The 19,924-nt window shown below is 40.4% G+C and overlaps 6 protein-coding genes and 1 non-coding gene across 7 annotated transcripts; 5 read left to right on the top strand and 2 right to left on the bottom strand.

The window, feature by feature from the left end:
• Positions 1-146: 146 nt before the first annotated feature.
• Positions 147-1,546, top strand: C8Q69DRAFT_515612 (hypothetical protein; the record flags this gene model as incomplete). Its single annotated transcript, XM_028633370.1, has 1 exon — positions 147-1,546. The coding sequence occupies one exon, from the start codon at positions 147-149 to the stop codon at positions 1,467-1,469; it is 1,323 nt and encodes a 440-aa protein (XP_028481338.1). The 3' UTR covers positions 1,470-1,546.
• Positions 1,547-1,786: 240 nt separating this feature from the next.
• On the top strand, positions 1,787-2,921 carry C8Q69DRAFT_481427 (superoxide dismutase). The gene is made up of 4 exons (XM_028631597.1): positions 1,787-1,829; positions 1,877-2,149; positions 2,202-2,506; positions 2,593-2,921. The coding sequence occupies exons 2-4, from the start codon at positions 1,897-1,899 to the stop codon at positions 2,623-2,625; spliced, it is 591 nt and encodes a 196-aa protein (XP_028481337.1). The 5' UTR covers positions 1,787-1,829; positions 1,877-1,896; the 3' UTR covers positions 2,626-2,921.
• A 26-nt stretch (positions 2,922-2,947) lies between these two features.
• On the bottom strand, positions 2,948-6,346 carry C8Q69DRAFT_481424 (quinate pathway repressor protein QutR). Its single transcript, XM_028631596.1, has 2 exons — positions 3,673-6,346; positions 2,948-3,550 (listed from the first exon to the last, which is right to left on the bottom strand). The coding sequence occupies exons 1-2, from the start codon at positions 6,139-6,141 to the stop codon at positions 3,296-3,298; spliced, it is 2,724 nt and encodes a 907-aa protein (XP_028481336.1). The 5' UTR covers positions 6,142-6,346; the 3' UTR covers positions 2,948-3,295.
• Positions 6,347-6,710: 364 nt separating this feature from the next.
• Positions 6,711-9,804, top strand: C8Q69DRAFT_119347 (quinic acid utilization activator). Its single transcript, XM_028625187.1, has 2 exons — positions 6,711-9,470; positions 9,517-9,804. Exons 1-2 carry the CDS (start codon positions 6,853-6,855, stop codon positions 9,629-9,631), a joined length of 2,733 nt encoding a protein of 910 aa, XP_028481335.1. The 5' UTR covers positions 6,711-6,852; the 3' UTR covers positions 9,632-9,804.
• Positions 9,805-11,373: 1,569 nt separating this feature from the next.
• C8Q69DRAFT_531173 (short-chain dehydrogenase) lies at positions 11,374-12,796 on the top strand (the record flags this gene model as incomplete). Its single annotated transcript, XM_028633745.1, has 6 exons — positions 11,374-11,458; positions 11,534-12,018; positions 12,086-12,212; positions 12,276-12,353; positions 12,431-12,526; positions 12,587-12,796. 6 exons carry the CDS (start codon positions 11,374-11,376, stop codon positions 12,718-12,720), a joined length of 1,005 nt encoding a protein of 334 aa, XP_028481334.1. The 3' UTR covers positions 12,721-12,796.
• Positions 12,797-13,165: 369 nt separating this feature from the next.
• On the bottom strand, positions 13,166-13,504 carry C8Q69DRAFT_510659 (hypothetical protein; the record flags this gene model as incomplete). Its single annotated transcript, XM_028633208.1, has 1 exon — positions 13,166-13,504. The coding sequence occupies one exon, from the start codon at positions 13,502-13,504 to the stop codon at positions 13,166-13,168; it is 339 nt and encodes a 112-aa protein (XP_028481333.1).
• Positions 13,505-14,513: 1,009 nt separating this feature from the next.
• Positions 14,514-14,585, top strand: C8Q69DRAFT_t139. Its single transcript has one exon. It is a non-coding gene; the product is annotated as a tRNA-Gly (tRNA).
• Positions 14,586-19,924: the final 5,339 nt, after the last annotated feature.

Raw genomic sequence — 19,924 nt, 5'->3', positions numbered from 1 at the left:
ACGTTGGTCACACCATCGAGAGAATATCCTGGAGTACTTCCCGCCTACATATACTGTACAACATTCGGCAAGTCCGCTGAAGAACTTGATGGAGACCCCCAATCTCATCTCCTGACTTTTTGTCAATCCATAAATCGCATTTGGCCATGTCTCGTCAATTCTCCAGGGATAAGGACGTCAATGGAGTGTTTACCCAGGAAGAGATTGAGTGCCTCGAAGATGAGGCTATATTAGAAACTGAACCGATAGCAGCAGCATCTACCACTGGCAAGAGGAAAGTGTCTGTAGTGTTGAATCCCCCCTCAGACTTTTCAACTTCCTCCTCGTCTAGTCCCTCAGCATCGATCAGCATGCGGGATTTTAGTCCCCCCAGAGTCTACAAGTTCGATTTGCCTATGACGGATGACAGCACTGCTACTTTAGAATGGGTTGGATTTATACCTTCCGCTGCGAAGGAAATTTTCAAACGCTACTGTGATCGCCCTGATCCCGGGCAGAATCCAGACAGCCTAATGGACTACGCCTTTGCACACGTGTCTGAGCTGACGACAAGCAGATTCAAGGATATGGACCTCAGGGAGGCCATAATGCGCGTTGGGCTTAATCAACAAATACTAGAAGCACTGACCGATCCTGAATTTTCCGATATATTTTGGACGAATGACCTCCATTTTTGGGTTAATGATACCCTCAACCTCAATTATGCCACCCTTCTCTCCCGGCAGGAACTACTTAAAAACCACGCCAGTCGAGGTATCGCTTATAGAAAAGATAATGAGCCAGCCACGATTAACATAACACCGCAAGATTTCCAATTCCCCGCCGCGCACGTGGCGATAGAGCCAAATAGTACTATCCTGCCAGAGCATGTCGTCCTCTACAAGGGAAAGGGCTTCTGCGATCTGAACGAGCCGAGACACATCGTCAGACATGACGGGAGCGTTTGTGCCCTCTTACTTGCAACACAGCCAGGCGGAGACTTCAATTGGAATGACTTCGCTGGTTACTGGACTCCAGAGAAGGAGACGGCTGAGCAGGACCGCAAATGGGCGGCCAGGAGAAATCCCCGTTGCGAGACCTGTATACTTGAAATCCAGATCTCCAAGGATTTTCTGGACGCTTTAAAACCAGCGGAGCTCTGGTACTCTGCCGATTGGAAAAGATACATCTGGTTTTGCAGAAATGCAGAAGTGCCAGATAATAGGTTTGAGTATCTCTGGGAGCCTGATCAGGTCGGTGTCGTCAAAGGCCATATTTGCACTGGCATCTCAAAGAATATCAGGTGTATTCGCGAACAGGACATTGAGACCGAAATCACAGAAGACAATGTACTATGGTGCCGCAGAACAAACCACAAAGCCATTCAATGGGCATTTTTGTCGCATACGCTCAAACAGCTGGTTACCGAGATTCGTGGCAAAATGCACATTGAAATAGTCGCACCTCTTGAGTCAACCCAGCAGAAGTAACACAGCTCTCTTTCCGGGCTGTAGAGCAGGAGCGTCAATCCTCACGGACCGCGAGGTCTTCCTAACCAACCTCTTTTCTTACCAAGTTTGTTTATTCTAATGCGTGAACCCCCTCAGCTGAAGTACCGTCATAGTTCGACGTGCTGCTTCCTGCCTTGGAGTTCAGTTTCGGTCCTTCCTCCTATGCATGTCACATACGATGAAGGGAAAGGGCAAAAGAAGTAAACATCTGAGAGACTCTCCTCCAAATAGTTCTTCTCAGCCAAAACATTCTGTCTTCTTTCAACTTCTACAGTAGGCTCTCTATTAGCCCATTACTCCGCATCTGCATCGCCATAGCCAGCAGTAATTATCTCAAGGGTACGCATACTGATTCTATCTACTCTGAATACAACTAAAGTGAACAGCTAGGATTCTCCCATCGGTCATGATGCATCTCGCCCTTATAAGCACCTTGATTCTGGGTGCTGCCCTCAATGTTGTTGGTCTCAAGATCAATACAACACGCCACGAAGCCCCTATTGTGAGAGGTAACCCTACCGACGTCTACTACGAGGTCTCCTTGCTGTACAAGACATCGACGAAAGTACGTGGATGGCTCATTGGTACTCCATCTAAGGATGGCGTTGGGGTCGAGATCCGTGCCAATTTCTGGGGTTTCCCAGATGAGGGCCCTTACCGTTCGTCTCCCCTTTGAATGATTGGTTTAGTTATTACTCATCACTCTGTTAGAATATCATATCCACGAAGCACCCATCCCAGCAAATGGAGATTGCGCTGCTGCCGGCCCTCACCTTGACCCCTACAAACGGGGCGAGACTCCACCGTGCGATATCGATGCACCTGAAAGTTGCCAGGTGGGAGATCTAAGTGGAAAGCACGGTCCTATCTGGATCGCTCCTGGCGAGGCATTCGTGGTCAAGTACACGGACTTCTTTCTATCGACCAGTCCCGCGAATCCTGCATACTTTGGGAACCGGTCCATCGTCCTTCATACTGCGAATGGCACCCGGCTCAATTGCGGAAACTTTAGGGAGGTTCGTCACAAGCACACCACCGTCCCTGATGCTGAGGAAAAACCGACGTATACGACTGCGAGAGGAGCATCTGATAGCACGACCAGGATCCTTCCAATTGCTGCCGAGGCAATCACTGAGACACCTAAACCTCCGACTGCTTCTATAACTTCACCAATGTCCTTTCTCAGCGCCGCTCCGACCCACGCTGTGGAATTCTCAACAAGTGTGATGTTGGCAACGATCGTTGCGTTCATGCTGTAGAAAGATGACATTCATTGTTGATATGCGACCTGAATTGGTATCTTCGAAGACACATTGCACTGCCGTGATGGATTTCCTACGGTGGTTCCGATTGAATCCTGTTCAATGTAATCACGCAAGAACCTTATTCTTTCGTTAATACCTGCTTAGTTCCACTGTACTGATAGCAAAGAATCAAATACTTATTCAGAACTCGGACCACATGCTACTCGTAGACTCCATACTTAATGGTGTGGGTGCTTCGAATGTAGTGTCATTTCCTGCAAACGTCAAATCTGATGTTTCTAGAGACTTTTCCGAGTATAAGTGGAATGAGTATTTCCCTCATGTTATTTGTTTGTTATATCTCGTGGAGTAAAGGATCCACTAGGGTCTGGTGGATTATACATAAGCCCAACCTTCTCACACCACAATCCACACTACAATACAACCAGCAAGAATGATTCCCACATATTATGAACGCCGGGAATAAAAAAGAGACCACCAAAAACTGACCCGATTGGGTTTACATCAAATAAGCAAAGACACGTACCAATGGGCCCTTGTCTACGTCGACTGCCCAGTGATCTCTTCGAGTCTCCACCGTATGGAGCGTGGACCATGTTGTGCTTCGTCGCCGCGATATTCTTTTAGAACGATAGTCCTCATTAGTCGTCGAGGAGCACGACGGCCTGTGAATAGTTCGAATTGCGCGAAGCCATGTTCCGGAAGGACGTCCAGACCATCGAGAGCGATCCAGCCGCGGTGGGAGAGGGCGCGCATCTGTTTCTGGAGAGGGGTATTGAGGGGTCTGTATGCTAGCTGTTTTTGTGGGAGGTTTTGTTAGTATTGTTTTCTTTTTCTTTTTTATCATGAGAAGATAAGACTAGACAGAGTTTAAATGGGAAGGAAGGGTAGATTTGAAGAAGGGGGGTTAACTTTACCTCTACCAATACGCCGCCTGTGGGGCTTTCGAGCCAGTGTTCAGGCATTGTGAAGTTCGGAGCTGGTTGATCTCCCATACTGTGCGCGGGTATACTGCAGACGATGATGGTTGGTTGTTTATAGTTTGCTGGCCAGGGATCATTGAGAGACTCGATGATGTGAACGGTCACTTTGACGTTCTGCATCACTGTACCTGTCCGTTTGATGTCCTGTTTATTGTAATGATGGGCGAGTTTCTGGGCATTGGCGATCGTGCGGTTGTATAAGAAGATATTCTCGACGCCGAGATGGATGAGAGAATAGATAGCTGCGCGTGCCATTCCGCCTGCCCCGATCACGAGTCCGGTCGTGGTTGGTCGGACTGCATTTGCGGGAGATAGGCCGCGACGGATGCAATTGCGGATTCCTATCCAGTCGGTGTTATCTCCATGTAGGGCTCTGACGGGGCCTGCTCTGTTCATTTCCATGTAGAGATCGGACTCTTGCGCGATGCTGCCGTCTTCCCGGATGGTTCTGATAGGGAGTATGGTGTTGATGGCACCAATAGCACGAGCGTGAGGCGACATTGAGTGTAGTAGTGGGATGGCTTCAGTCTTGTAAGGTAAGCTGATACTCGCGCCTCCGAAATTGTGGTCTTCGACGAGCTCGTTCAGGTTTCGTAGGGAGTCGGCCTGGTGCACTTTGCAGTGATGCGGCATGCCGCACTCTTTGTAAGCTGCATTGTGCATCGTTGGAGATAGACTGAACTCCACGTTGGCACCGAAAACGTAGAAGCGCATCGGATCGAGGACGAATGATGTGAAGAGGGCCTGTTGGGCATCGCGCGCCATAATGGACGGAGAGTTCCGTATATTATCTGGCGATATCAGAGAAGCGTGGGTCACAGGTGTTAGGGTTGGGTTGAAGCAGCAAGACAGACGCCCTAGGGCGCCGGTATTGTACGCAATTATAGGTGGATGTGGTTCGGGGAGTAATGAGATGCGGTGGCGGAACCTCTGAACTGCAAAGTTATCCTCCATTCTCAGTGCGGGTTGCGATATTCTGACAAGGTCGCAGCCTATCCTGGCAGCGCGTTCATAGATCTTCATGTATTCATCCCCATCCCAGTCTCGAATTTGCGTTCCGTCTGAAGAGAAATGACCGATGATTTTGGTAAAACCTTTGGCAGAGATGATCCGGGTCAGGATAGAATCATCGTATGACAAGTCCACTGTCAGGAATTGAGGGGCGAGTCTGAGGCCGTGCTCCACCAGATTCGAATAAGCTTGATCAGGCAATTTCGGCTTTGCAGCAGTCGCAACATTCGCGCTTTGTACAGATTGAACGTGATAGATGATGGGCACAATGATATTCCGTCGGACAGTTGCCATGGTCTGGCTGATCTTGTGTGCAAGTATAGATGATAATCCGTGATCATCAGAAGCGCCTTCCGAGAGGTCAATCACTATCTCAAACGCGTCGGTGGTTGCCTCTAATTCCTCGATATCCATATTTCTGTTCAAAAGCCCGGACAATGGTACTGAAACAGCATACGTGTATGACCTTGATTCGACTGGCAACAATGACAACGGAAAACCAGCTTGTAACTTCCTGAGATCTGCGGTATTTCCCGTTGTAAACGCTACAAAACGGAGAAAGTCCTGCTCCAGCTTTTTCAAGGTCAAGAAAGGAGGCGGCCGTTGATCCGATTCTGATTCGGATGTTTCATCTGTGCCAGTACGCGAATCCTGGGGTTCAGATCCAGTCTCTGAGACATTGAAGAACTCTAGGTTCGAACATGCCCGGTAAAGCGGTCCTGAGATTTCTAGAAAGCGGCTGACCTTGTCTGTGTCCCATGCCTTAAGGCACTTTTGAATGCTGACAGCGTCACGGAGTACGTGAATGACTGGGTTTGTCTTCGCATATTCCTCCAACAGCTTCTGTCCCCCGCGCTCCACTGATGCTGCTCCACACACGATCACACAGCCTTCTCGATGTTCTGCGAGCATCTGCGCCATAACCTTGGATTCTTGTTGACGATAGTCCGCTACATCGCGTTCCTTCTTGAAGGCTGCACGGGAGAGCCCTGTCACTTGCTGGAAATATCGATCCGCATCAACCAGGCGTCTTCCAGTTGCTGTGGACAATATCACAGCGAGACTCGACTTCCCAGTTCCTCGGATACCGATCAATACGATAGATGCATCTTTTCCAAAGACCCTGGACGTCTGTATGGGGGCCTTGACAGGCGCTGAAGAGGAGCTCATTGAGATAAGGCGGTCTGGAGCATGCGCAGCATTTGGCTGAGGCTTATCACTGATTGCGATGACTTGGGCGCCTGCGGTCCTTGGTCTTGTACCGTTGTTTCGCGCATCATAACCCACGACATGTTCGTCCTGAATGGCTCGAGGGGAGGAGTGTATGTGACGAACTGGAGGTTCGCTCGTATCCTCCAGCTTCCGTTTCGTGCCCCTAACGACGGTTGACATGGTGAGGTACGGCGTTGGAGACGGAGGATGTAGTGGTGTCAGTTGCGATTCAAGGCATTTCGGTCGTTTGGCGGACTCTCGAACAGCGCGTGTCCAGTGTAGACAGCCGTTTTCGGATGCTACCGTCGGCTCAAGGGAAGAGTATCCAGGAGATGTTCCATAAGCCGGCCAGACGAATACACGGGCTATGCGTGGTGCCAGACAGGCGATTTGGGGTATTATCAACGCACTTCTCGTTTCCCCAGCTCGTTCACGCACGGACTGCGGGGGAAGCACGGAGTTACGCTTAGCCGAGGGCTTCCGACTGCCTGTCCTGCGAAAGCAGAATCCCGCTGGACTTCTACCGTTCTGTCGTTGGCAAGGCGTTGCGGTTTTGAGAAGAATATTATTATTATTGCATTCATGAATTGCCTGCAGTCGCATTAGTCCGGGTCAACTGGTGTGCCTTTACCCCGAGTCATTTCCGCCTCCGCATCGCTCCAGTCTCAACGGCGTCTGGGGTTCGCGGAATCCCCGCGTGTTCAGAGAGAACTCGATCCCCCACACCAGTGCAAAAGAAAATACGGCGTTATGTGCGGGTATTACTTCTTGGTATTGTGATCTTCTCTTCTTTGTTGTACGGTGGAGTGGACTAAGGAGGTTGATCTCCAACGAGCCTTGGCCGGAAATACGTTCTTCATTATTGCATGCCTACCGACTGCAACCTGAATTATGCCAGCTGGAGAGCAATCACGGGTGAACGGTGCACGCGGGACTTCTGAAGGGACCGGTAGATCGAAACGAAGACGGGTCGATACTGAAAATAAAGGAAAGCAGGAAGGTGAACTGGACGGCACCCCGCAAAAGCGACAGCGAGTATCTCGAGCCTGTGATCAATGTCGCAGCAAGAAAGACAAATGCGACGGTGCACAGCCAGAATGCTCCACGTGTGTCTCCTTGCGTAGACCATGTACCTACAGGACGAATCCCAAGAAGCGTGGACTGCCGACAGGATACATCCGCACGCTCGAGTTGCTATGGGGCCTTGCTTTCTCCGAGATCGAGGGAAGTGAAGAAGTCGTCAGAGTACTTTTGAGGAAGGCAAACATACTGCGACATCTAGCGGCAATTGGAAAGGAAGGAGAAGCTGCTGATACCCCTCATGCTACGTGGAAAAACAGTGTCGTTCTTAAAGAGATTGAGAAGTTGCTTTCTGTCTTAGAACAGCATGAAGATGATGCCGGAACAACAAGTGTGGGGGATTCTTCGAACGCACCTCTCTCCGAACAAGACTCGCTTCAGTCTCATACTCTTGTATGGAATGTCCCGGATAAGTTTGCGTCCATGGGTGACGCTCCTGTCTCTCCTGGAGAAGAGCCAAAGCGACCTATTAAACCCAAACCGTCGATTCAATCATCACGACAAGAATCATCACGACAATGTGGAACACAAACGGATCTGCCAGAACTGCCAGCGGAATCAAATATATTTACTTCTTCGCTTGCTAGACCGCATAATCCCGCCCATTTAACGATAACCGATTCAGTGGCTTCGTCGGGTCTTCACCTTCCTTCGAATGCTTGGCAGCTGTTTGACATATACTTCTCCTACACGCAATGTTGGTTTCCTATAATCGAAAAGCACGATATGCTTAGAGCCGCGTTTTCCTATAGTGACCGTCCTATGAATATTTCAAGCTCTTCTCCAGACTCCGGGGAACACGCAGCCATGTGGGCTGCGATGGCGCTGGCGTCTGTACAAAATGAATCGTCTGCATCCTCGCAACGGATACCTTCACCTCACTTTGATCGACTTCAGTCGGAAAGAATTTATGCAATATCCAGAAATTTGATACCCCAGGAGAGCGAAAACTACGGGCTAGGGCATATTCAGGCCTTATTACTCCTTTCGTTGGTTAAGCTTGGACAACGCAAGTGGCATGCTGCGTGGACCCTCATCGGTCATGCGGTCAGAATCTCTCTGTATCTCAGACTAGACCAGCCCTCATTATCCAGTCCGAGAGATGTCTCTGATGGAAAAGCAAACGGCAGGCGAAAACACATTTTTCTAGCTTGTTTTGCTCTGGAGACACTTGTTGCAAGCCAGACTGGCAATCTTCCGTACTTGAGTAGAAACGAAGCAATGGCAGTTGGACCACTCGATGAAGATGGCTTGGAAGAATGGCATCCGTGGGAAGATATGAGCACCATACGCCCTGAACGAACATCCTCCGAGTTGCCTCGTCGTGAACCTCTCCACGCCCTAAGCACATTCAATCATCTCATCTCGCTTCTATGTATTCTGAACGATCTATGTCGTCGAAAGCGAGATAAACTAACAACACTCGCGCAATTGGAGCTCATTGTGCATGACCTGCAGCGCTGGCTGGCTGATCTCCCTGCAAAATATCATGTGCAGCCTCAAGCAGATTCGTCTTATCAACTCCCACCGCACCTGCTGTGCCTTCACATAGCTTATCAAAGCATAGTCACGGCACTATACATTGAAGCTCTCCAAAAGGGACCAGTTTCCCTTGTACAAGCATTCAGAATCCGTCTAGTTGACAGTGCGAGAAGAGTGGCTCGGCTGATGGAGGCATACATAAGCGCCTATGGCGTATCTGCAACTATGCCTATCTTCGAAATATTTTTGAAGTTAACTGGATGGGAACCGTGGAGCCGGGAGACGCCTTCTCCTATCCTCAGTGTTAGTCCGGATCTTTTACCAGTATTTCGGTCCTTATCTTCTCAGATAAGCCGTGTCTGGGCAGCAACTGTCACTCCTCTGCTAGAGGTAGCTTCTGTTGCGGATATTGCCCTAAGGCCCATTGGCGATGCCAGTCGTTCATCACCCAGTGCGGTCTCGGATAGGACTACGTTATCATCTCATAAGCGATATCATTCAAACGATATGAACAGCCGAAGAGATATAGCGGAAATTGCACGGCCTTCTGATCTCAGCTTTGATGCAACGGTAGCTCCGTCGTGGACAAGGACGCTATCAGATGTCACCATGAGTGCGGTGCCACAACAATCCCCCAGCTTGGCTGTCCCCGATGAAACATTTGAGTCTTCACCTGATATACACCGAGGCAGTATTATTATTCCAAATGATGATGTCGATCGTAATACTGCCGGGATTACCGCAAAGGTAGATCCTCCCATGTTGCCTGAATTTTCTTCGGCACTACAGCCTGCACGAGGACCGTATCATCAAACGAATACCGGCACCGACCCGTCTCTAGGACCAGTACTAGATATCGATGGCTACGGTCCAGCACAAAAGTCTAGGATAGCCCCGGACTTGGACACCCTGTTTGACGAATTGGCTTCATTAGACGGTGGTGATAAGTAAGTTTACCTTAATCAGTAGAGATCACGCATTTACTTATTCTAGTAGCAGGACCGATAATCAGCCTGAGTTCATGCAGAACCTTGGGTTCGCTCCAGACTCTGGAGTTTCAGAACTCTACTCTTATTACAGTCAGCTGGATCCGTTGTTGCCTCCTTAAAAGGTAGCACCCCATCCGAGCTCCCTAATAATCGACCCCGGGAAGCAAAATTCGCCGGACTTTGTCTCTTTCAAGCACTGGGATGGCATTCATAGTGGCTTCGAAGTCTCCCATGGCGAAAATTCTTTTCTTTGAGTTTTATATTTCAAATGGCTTTACGGTGCCTATATGACGTTCATTTTTTTAGACATTAATTAACCAGGGGTTAGCGGAGCCATTCGCACCTAACGTGCAGCTTATTTCGAACGGGAAAATCAACGACCTAGTCTCATTACAGTTGACAGAAAGGCACATGTATATAGATTCGAAAAAATAAAACTTCGGGTGACGATCGAGGCGCGGACATATGTACAGTACAGTACATACATTGTTCAATTACCTCGTAAACTACATACGGAGCCTTGATGGCGTGCTCGGCTGCGAATTAGGGTACATTACTTTGAAGAGCAAAGTATCACATATCTCCAGCATGATTGGGACCAGTTTGAATTTTATTCAACTTGTTCGTGGAGAGATGTATGTCGTTGAAGAAATCGAATCCGATCGCTGGTCGAAGATAGCGTTGAGATCACAGCTCTCGCCAAAGAAAGTCCAACGGAGATGTACATGATGATATATAGTTCCACATACTGTTTATCCAACTGCCATATATTATTACAAGCTAGCCAAACCCCAGAAAAAGCTGCCCCAGCACGGGGTTATTTGGCGTTCCTGCGAGTCTGGTTTCTTTTGGGTAGTGCGGAGCAGCGGCATAATCCTTTGCCGTCGGAATAATCCTTTGGATTGTGGCTAAAAATGTTAAGATAACCTATTCTTGGTCCTCGGAGTTGATCCTTCTTCGGCTTCACGTGTTATTCCAGAATCCAGATTCGTTTTCTCATGTGGCTAATGATTCCTAACAGTGTGGCGCAAGCCGACAAGAGGTCAGGGCGCATTTCACATTTCATCCGGTCCTTTGTCCGCCTTGAGGCAAATGGATGATGTCTACAGAGAAGATGATATTTCCTCAATAGATTGTAACTTTGGATGATTGGATGACTTCTACGTTGGATTAAGGAGCATTCTTGGTGAGATCCTCCGAATTTCTCGCATGGTACAGGACAAGGGATAACAGATAATCGAAGAAAGGTATAGAATATTGATCCCGGACATGGAGAAGGAAATCATAGCACTAAGACTTCGACTGGTAGATGCTCATAGAAGACTTTTCGTCCGATCCCAGGACGACGGAGCGGACAAATTTGAACCGACGGCTTGCTCATGCAGGTCCCACTTTAGACCAATGCTTAATTCCGCAACCTCCAATGATGTGCGGCTCTGGGAGCGGGTAGGCGGACGCTAATGCACGATATCGGATTTAAGGCCCTGTCGGATCTGAGACTTCTGCATGCTGACAGAATTTCTATTCATTAGTGGAACCAGATATTGTAGATCCATCCTCGGAGATAAACGTCTGCTCAACCGAGTTTGTACGTACGTTTCTACATTCAGCATCACAGTGTGGAACATTGATGCCTCTGATAGAATATGGCGGATCGATTAATCCGTGGTTATCGCCTTTGCCATCGGGCACATATAGCTAGCTCACGAAGATATAAATGAAGAAGATCCCACGACTCCAATTTACGTACAGAGCAACAAGAGAAACAAGAGAAACAAGAACTAGTACTCAGGAATTCATTTCACTTCATCTATCTTTTCACTTCATCTATCTTCAGAACAATTTGACCATCTCGTTCAATATGTCGATCAGAAAGGATTTCACCAGCACAACGACCAGCAGTGAAGTGGTCAAGGCTTACGCAGACAATGTCAAGGGCCGTACTTGTGCGTATATTCTGCCTCCCTACTGCTTCCAGCTCTGCGGATAGGAGGTGTCGACTAATTGTATTGACGGTATAGTTCTCATAACTGGTGCTGGCACACAATCTCTTGGAGGAGAGACAGCTATTGCCCTTGCACGAGACGCTTCTCCCGCGCAGCTCATCCTTCCCGGCCGTTCTATCAATACAATCGGCCCAGTCATCGATGAGATAAAGGAAATCAACAAGAATGTGAAGGTGTACTACGTCCCGCTGGACCTTAGTGATCCCTCTTCGACCCGTCGTGCCGCGGAGGAGATCCTCAACAACCCGGAGATCGCAAAGATTGATGTTGTGATCAACTGCGCCGGTGTCATGGGCACTCCCTATACCCAGACTGCCTACAAAGACAAGGACGGAAAACCACTGGAACTGCAGTTCTCAGTCAATCACCTTGGTCACTTCCTATTTACCAGCATCATCTTCGAGAAAGTGCGGAAGGCAGCACCAGGCGCAAGGATCGTCAATGTCACCAGCTTTGGCCATCGGTTGAGCGGAGTCCAGTTCGATAATCTTGGGTTTTCGGTCAGTATTTCTTTTGACATATTCAGTACGATGTTATATACTCACTGGCTAATATGACTGTGAATAGGCTGGTACCAAATATGACACAGTTGACGCATATGGCCAGTCAAAGACAGCAAATATCTTGATGGCGAGATACCTCGCGGATAGAATCCCGTCTAAGGATATCGCAACCTTTTCTGTGCACCCCGGAGGTAAGTCATGATTACAAATTCTGTTGGTTCCATGGGCAGTTTGAGGCTAATCGAGAGCTTCAGGAATTTTGGAAACACGGCTTGCGCGCCACGAGTCTGATACGGGCTTTGTCGCACAGGCTCTAGAGAGGATTAAGCAGAGTAAGTAGAGTGATCGATTCAAACGAACTTTCAGCTATGATTCCCATGTCCGATGCTAATTATATCGAACCATACAGTGCCTGACGTCGATCTTGATCCCCTCCAGCACCTGAAGAACATTCCCCAAGGTGCTTCAACGATTCTTGTGGCTGCCCTCGATCCTTCCATTCAATGTAAGTCCAAACATGACATTATGAAATAGGAGCTTGAAGAGTGTCTAACGGTTGACTTAGCCCAATCTGGTGCGTATCTGGATGACTGCCAGATAGGTACCGCTGCGGAGTACGCACAGAACAAGGAGAATTCCGAGAAGCTTTGGAAGTTGAGTGAGGAGATTGTGGGACAGAAATTCCCCGTTTCCGCCTAAACGGTGTGTGGTAATGTGCATGTGTAAATAGTTTAGCTAGCCCTTACATGTCAAATAGCATATCTCATCTCATCCCAATCAATTCGTCATACAGGACCGTATTCTTTCATTGTACATTACAGTTGCGAGTACCTAAAATGATTACAACTAATTGTACGCTGGATGAAAATGATGGCAGTACTGATGTCTTTGGCAACACTTGACTGAGAATTTCATGAACACTATTTGAGAATTAAAAACAGTTCTATGTTCATACATATTCAGGTTCTAGAAGAGATTCTGCCCCCAGGGCTTCTGGATCCCTGTGGAAATATATGTAGCTACTAAACACATATGCCACCAACGCGCAAGACCCAAACAAGATCCGATCCTTGGTTTGTGGTACTTACATCACTCTTCCCAGAAAGCAGGGGCACACGAGTGCCATGCCCAGGGTCATCAGAATCTATGGCAGACATATTGATACGTTATGGATGCCATATACTAGCCCCAAGCATTCTCCGATGTTCGGGATACTATTACCCTCTAGACTCTTTTCCTCGTCACCGTCACCAACTGGACTTTCGTTCATCGTAACAGCTTCATAGGCGTGTGTTGTAAAGTAGCCAGATGACACTTCTGCACCAACAAACGCATACGGGATCCAGGCGGAAGCTGCCCAGCTGAAACCCACAAACCCGAAAAGCACGACAGTTCCTATCGAAGAGGAAACAAAGAATGTACCCAACATTGCAAGTCCAAGATGAAGCTCTTGTGGTAGGACTGCATCTGTGTATTTACCCATTGCGTGCCATGTAAATTGGCGGGTATAGTTCTAGCCACCACCATCGCAGACTAAAAAGAGATTATGAGGTGGTATTTCAAGGGCTGCGTACCAGACAATGAAGCTGATGAAATTGTGCCATTCCTTCAGGTGGTATCAAAACTTCAGGTTCTGGCGGAATATTAAAGGTTGTCATATCTGGCTACTACTTGTTCAACTCACGGTCCCATAGTCTGCTCTAGGTATCTCAAATGATCCTATCAAAAGCGCTGCTAGAGGTGTAACGGGAGGGGACAACCCACGTTGCAAAGAGGGGCAGGATCTCACTAGTATAGACCATGCTAAGAGGAATCCGGGGAATATCTACTGTAGCGCAGATGCGTCGGGAAATGATAAGTATATCTTACTGGGTTGAGATATTTGCCGTATGAGGACTTTGTTGCGGAGGATATTGCTCAAGAGCGCACTAAAGAAATTAGTGTACAGCCAAAGAAAGTGCTTCTGTCGCGTGAGAAGCTGGTCGTCATGCTCGGCCATGCCTATCTCGTTTTCTCGCTATTCTTCCTGTTCGCCCACCCGCTTCTAGAGGCCGCCTTCAATCAATACCTGCACAGAAGCCTTCCTTAACCCCGATGGTTTCTTATTGCCCCATGGGCACATACTAACTACACCCCAGCGGGGAGTCAGCTTAAGAACGCCAGTATTTAACCCTCGTGTAAGTCACAACATCACTGGAATTCAGCCCAAGTTGGCAACTGGTTTATGTACTCTGTATCCACAAGTTTAGTCATGGGGCCGGCCTACTGTCGATTAACGGTGGTTATACCATGAAAGTGCAAGGCAAATAGTGCCATAAAGAATCTATAGATAAGAATGTTCTTTGGAACAGCATAACTACATGAGAGAAAAACAAACTATCTTAAGAGTAATCCCTATAGATGAAGCAACATTATTGTGTCTCCGTTGAGATACTTCGATTGGTTGAGGACTGTTTCATAAAACATAAAAAAGCCTTTGTAAGCACATTCAAGCGTTGATGGTGTAGCGGTTCGCATACAACTCTTCCAAAGTTGTGATCCGGGTTCGACTCCCGGTCGACGCATTCAGAGAAATTTCTTTTTTGTACATCGCGTACCGATGACAATCTTTTTGTCTCCGGCGTGCAATGTTTTGCAATGTGTGAATTGTATTCAGTCATTTACTTTATCTCCCATGGAGATATTGTCGGAGTATTATATTATGATATAACTCGACTCATTTCCCGAGCGACTTTCGAGATATAAAGCTATCCCTTTGTCAACTATATATAGCTTGCCGTTATATATATTAGATAGCTATTTTTTTTTTTTTTCAGACCAATATTTTATTAACCTGCCCTTTGCCCGGTTATTTTAAAGTGCTTTAAGAAGCCGTCGCACAGTTAGCGCAATAGCTACTATCTCCCCCTGAATCTATCACTATTCGTTAATTTCCAATTATTGCATCGTTTTATCATATAAAGTCGTCAGCTCGCAGCAACTGCGCATATACCCAATACTAAAGCAACCATATGGGCGAGAAGCTAATTAAGGATATATTCGCAGCACTGATATTGCAACGGAAATTGCAACAGAAAATGATATCATATAATTCTTATTCCCGTGCCTTTTCGCGGTTATATAGGTCGCGAGGTCGCAAGGTAGCATCTTGTAAGGTAGCGAGGTTTTTGTTACCAGTAGGTTACTAGTAGTTTACTATTTTATATTAGGATTATATAATTATATACTAATAAAGATTAAAAACTAAACTTTTTAAATCTGGCGGGGTAGTAAATACAGGTAAATCTTATCTTGCAGGGTGGTAAGATTGTAATTGCTATATTTTATACTAGATATTACTAGATTTACTAATAGAATTAAAATAATTTAGTTATAAAATATAATTATACCGCCTCGCAAGACTAGGTAAATAACTATTAGATCTGTATTAAAATTAAGTAAATACAGGCTATTATTACTATTAAATAAATCTAGATTTACTAATAATATTTAATATTTTTTAATAAATATTAATTTTATAAATTATTAATATATTTTAAATATATTAGTATATATTAGTAATTATTTAATATATTAATATTTTATTAATAATATTTAATTATATTAAGTTATAATTAATAATAATTTTAAGATTAAATATATTCTCTCTCTTTTTCTATATATATATTATAAAAATATAAAATATAACTATAATTTTAAAATTAAAAAAATTAATATATTATAATTTATATTAATATAATTTAAACTATAAGTATTATAATATAAAATAATAAAATATAATATTACTAGTAAATACTAAAATAATTATAAATAAATATAAATTATATTAATAAAATTAAAATATATTAATATTTATTTATTAAGGTGCGGGCTCAGGGAGTAGGTTAGAATAAATAGAATAAGGTAGTTAATACTAGGACTAGCTATAAGATCTCTATTTAGCTAATTTAGACTAGAACGGGCTATTATAGGTAAGCTTAGTAAATAAGATATAACTTAAAAAGCTTAAATTTAGATTAAGCTATATACTAAAAATATCTTTATAAGATTATATAACTTTTTATATAATCTCCTATACTAATATTATAATAATACTTCTTTCTTTAAGATTAAGCTTTATTAAGACTATCTTTAGATTTTAGCTTATTTAGGTAGTAGTAATAAAAATTTATAATAATCTCCTAAGCATACTATAGATAATATATAGGCTTTTTAATTAGGTTATTATAATTTAACTATTTAATAATATATTATAATTAGAGGCCTTTATATTTATAATATTCTTATTAGGAGTTTAAGATATCTTTAATAACTTATTTTTTAAAGCTATTAATTTTAATAAGCAATAATAAAGATTATCTTTATTTAAGCATAAGATCTTTAATAATAGAGTAAAATAGGCTAATATTAAATATAAAATAAATATATATTAAAATAGGCAGATTAAGCTAATAAATATATAGGCTAATAACCTTAATAATATAAAATAAGCTAAGATTCTTCTAATTAAATTTCTTCTAAAGGCGCTAAATATAAATATTTTAAATATTTAATTAAATAAACTATTTTATATAATAATAATAGGCTAGAGTTTAGCAATAATTAATTTATTCTTTATAATAAACTTAAATAATATAAATCTAGATATAGATATAATTTATAATATCTTATATCTTTTTAATAAAGGCTTTAGCATCTCTAATAATAAGCTGGTTTATAAGCTAAATAGGCTTAAATCCTATATATAAATAGAACTTATAATTAGTAAAAAAAGGTAATATTTTAATAGTCTTAAAATAATAAGAGTTTAATATAAACTTAGTTAAAGATAGCTAATTAATTTAATTATCTTATAAATAGCTAATATAAATGCGCAGGTATTATTTTAAGATAATATTTATTCTTTTAGTTTAATTATTAGTCTTAGAATAATAAATAATAAATAATAAGTTTATAATATCTAAATATTAAATTAAGTATTTCTAGAAAATAGTAATAAATTAAAAGCCTTAATTAAATATTATAGTCTTTAATAGCCTATAAAGCTTCTATATATAGTAGATATATAATTGCGCTATTTTTTTAGTATTATAAATAGTTTAATAGGGAATAAAGTATTTTATTTTTATAAGTTAGTCTATAGTAATTAATATAATATTATAATCTTAATAAGGTATAAGTTTAATAATAAAATTTATTAAAATATTTTATTAAGAGTATTTAGAGATAAGGAGCTAGTATAAAACTTTTTAATAGCCTTTATTTAAGGGTATAATATAATAGTAGATATAATAATTCCGGGTTTAATAATTTATATATTAATATATATTTAGCTAATAATATTCTTATAAAATTAGGTTATAAAGCTTATATTTTTTAAGATATCTAAATATATATTTATTATAGTATTCTTATAATAGGCAGGCTTTTAGCTTATTATAATTAAGAATATATAAATAATCTTTATAATATAGATATCTTTTTCTTTATTAATAGTTAACTAATATAATCTTAGGGTAATAATTAGTTTTATAATCTAAGGCCTATAGAATAGACTATATTAAGTTATTAAATAAATAAGCTATATCTAATAAATCTTTAATATTAGATAAATATTTTAGTTTATTAGATATAGTAAGGGAATTTAACTAATTTTATTTAATAGGCTAGGCTATTTTTTTAATAAGCTAAATAGTCTCTTTAATAGATTAAATTATCTTTTTAATAGATTAAATAATCTTAATAAACTAATTAGGTAATAGGGTAGACTAAACAGATTCTCTAAGCTAAATAGGTTAATTTCTTAGAGTAAGTTAAGCAGGTATTCTTATAGGTTTAATAAGATTTTTATTTTTTAATTTCTTAAGCTATTAGATTAATAAAGTAAATATACTTTACTATTTAATTTTTAGTAATAGCTTCTAGTTTTAGAGATTTCTAAATCTATAGGTTAAGGTTCTTCTTTTTTAAAACTATCTAGCTCTAATATTATAGCTATTTATCCCTCTCTTTAAGGAGATTCTTTAACCTCCTAATTAGGATATTAGGCTTTATTTCTTATTTTTTAAGTTAGTATATAATTTAAAAGTTAAATTAAGATAGGAATTTAAACTAATAGGCCTATTATTAGTTTAATAGCTTAGTTAATATAAAGTATTTTAAATTATAGTAATCTATAATAACTTTAATTAGTAATAATATGCTTTTAAGCTTAAGGTATTATTTCTTAAAGTAATAGATAATTACTAGCAGCTCTTTATTATAAATCTTATAATTATATTTTATAATAGAGAGCTTCTTTAAGAAAAATATAACAGAATATAGGATTTCTTTATTATTATATTAAGATATAACTCTAGCTAATATATAATTAGATAAATTAGTTTTAATTATAATCTTACAGGTCTAGTTAAATAGCTTTAAAATTAGGGTTTAAATAAATATTTCTTTTAAGGCTTTAAAACTAGACTAATAGACAGTTATTTAATTAAAGAGAACTCTTTTTTAGGTTAAGTTTATAAGCAATATAATTATCTTAGAAAAATTATAAATAAATTAATAATAAAAATTACTAAACCTAATAAAGGCTTATATATTAATTATATAAATTAGGGTCCTCTATTTAATAATTATTTTTACCTTATCTAAGTCTATTTTAATATAGTCTTAGCTAATAATAATATCTAAAAACTTAGTCTTAGAGATAATAAACTTATATTTCTAGATCTTTATATATAGGCCTATTTTATATAGCTTTTATAAGATAGTATAAATATATTAAATATATTTAAAACAGGTTATACTATATATTAAGATATTATTAAGGTATATAATATAAAAGATATTAAAATAATCTTATAGAGTATTATTAATAAACTATTAGAATATTATTAGTATTTTTATTAAATTAAATAGTATTACTAATAATTTAAATAAGCTAAGTTAAATATAGAAGGCAGTTAAATATTCTTATTTTTTCTTAATATAAAGATTATTAAACATAGAAATAATATTAATCTTTATAAAGTACTTTATTTCTTTTAGATTATTTAAGGTCTTCTTAATTAAAAATAGAGAATATTAGTCTTTAATAATTATTATATTTAGGGTTTAATAATTTATATAAGTCTATATCTCTCTATTAAGCTTCTTAATAAATAGAATTAAAGATATAGCAGGCAATAAGCTTAAGCAAATAAATCTTTTTTTTAGGTTTTTTTTAATTTATTTTTTTAAGATCTTTAATTTATCTTAGAATATAATATATAGGGGTTTAAAGGGGAGCAATTTCCCCTTTAATAACTTAATATTATAGTTATAAAAATAATATAATAATAGGTATTTAGCCTTTTTAAAAAAAAAAGATATTAATATAATCTTTAAACTTTTTAGATAATAAATAGGCAAGGTCTTTTTTTTAAACTTATTTAATTTTTAAAGCAATATCTAGGTCCTTTAGAATAATTATAAATATTTAAATATTTTTTTAAGTATAAATAAAATAAGCAGCTAGAGAAATAAAGGCTATATTTCTTTTTTTTAATTTTTTAGGTCTTAGAAGTAAGTATTAGAGTAAAATCTTTAGGGGAATATTATATAGGATAAATATTTTAATTAGCTTTAAAAATATATTATAATTTTTTTAATAATAATTATTATTAAAGATAATATTATAGATAATAAATTATAAGTATAAATTATAATGCTTTAATTAAGAGAGTCTTAAAATAATAGAGTAATATATTAATTAGATAATATAGAACTTAGCATTTTTTTTAAAATAATCTTTAATTCTTATGTCTATCTAAATATAATATATAATCTTCTTATCTTCTAGTTCTCTTCTATTAAATATATATAGAATAATTAGGCTCTTTAAAGGGATAAACTCTAATTCTTAGTT

Source organism: Paecilomyces variotii (genome assembly GCF_004022145.1).
Source record: "Paecilomyces variotii strain CBS 101075 chromosome Unknown C8Q69scaffold_17, whole genome shotgun sequence".
NCBI classification, from domain to species: domain Eukaryota; kingdom Fungi; phylum Ascomycota; class Eurotiomycetes; order Eurotiales; family Thermoascaceae; genus Paecilomyces; species Paecilomyces variotii.
Note: the sequence above shows the minus strand (reverse complement) of the source record. Positions and strands in the feature narration are given on the sequence as shown.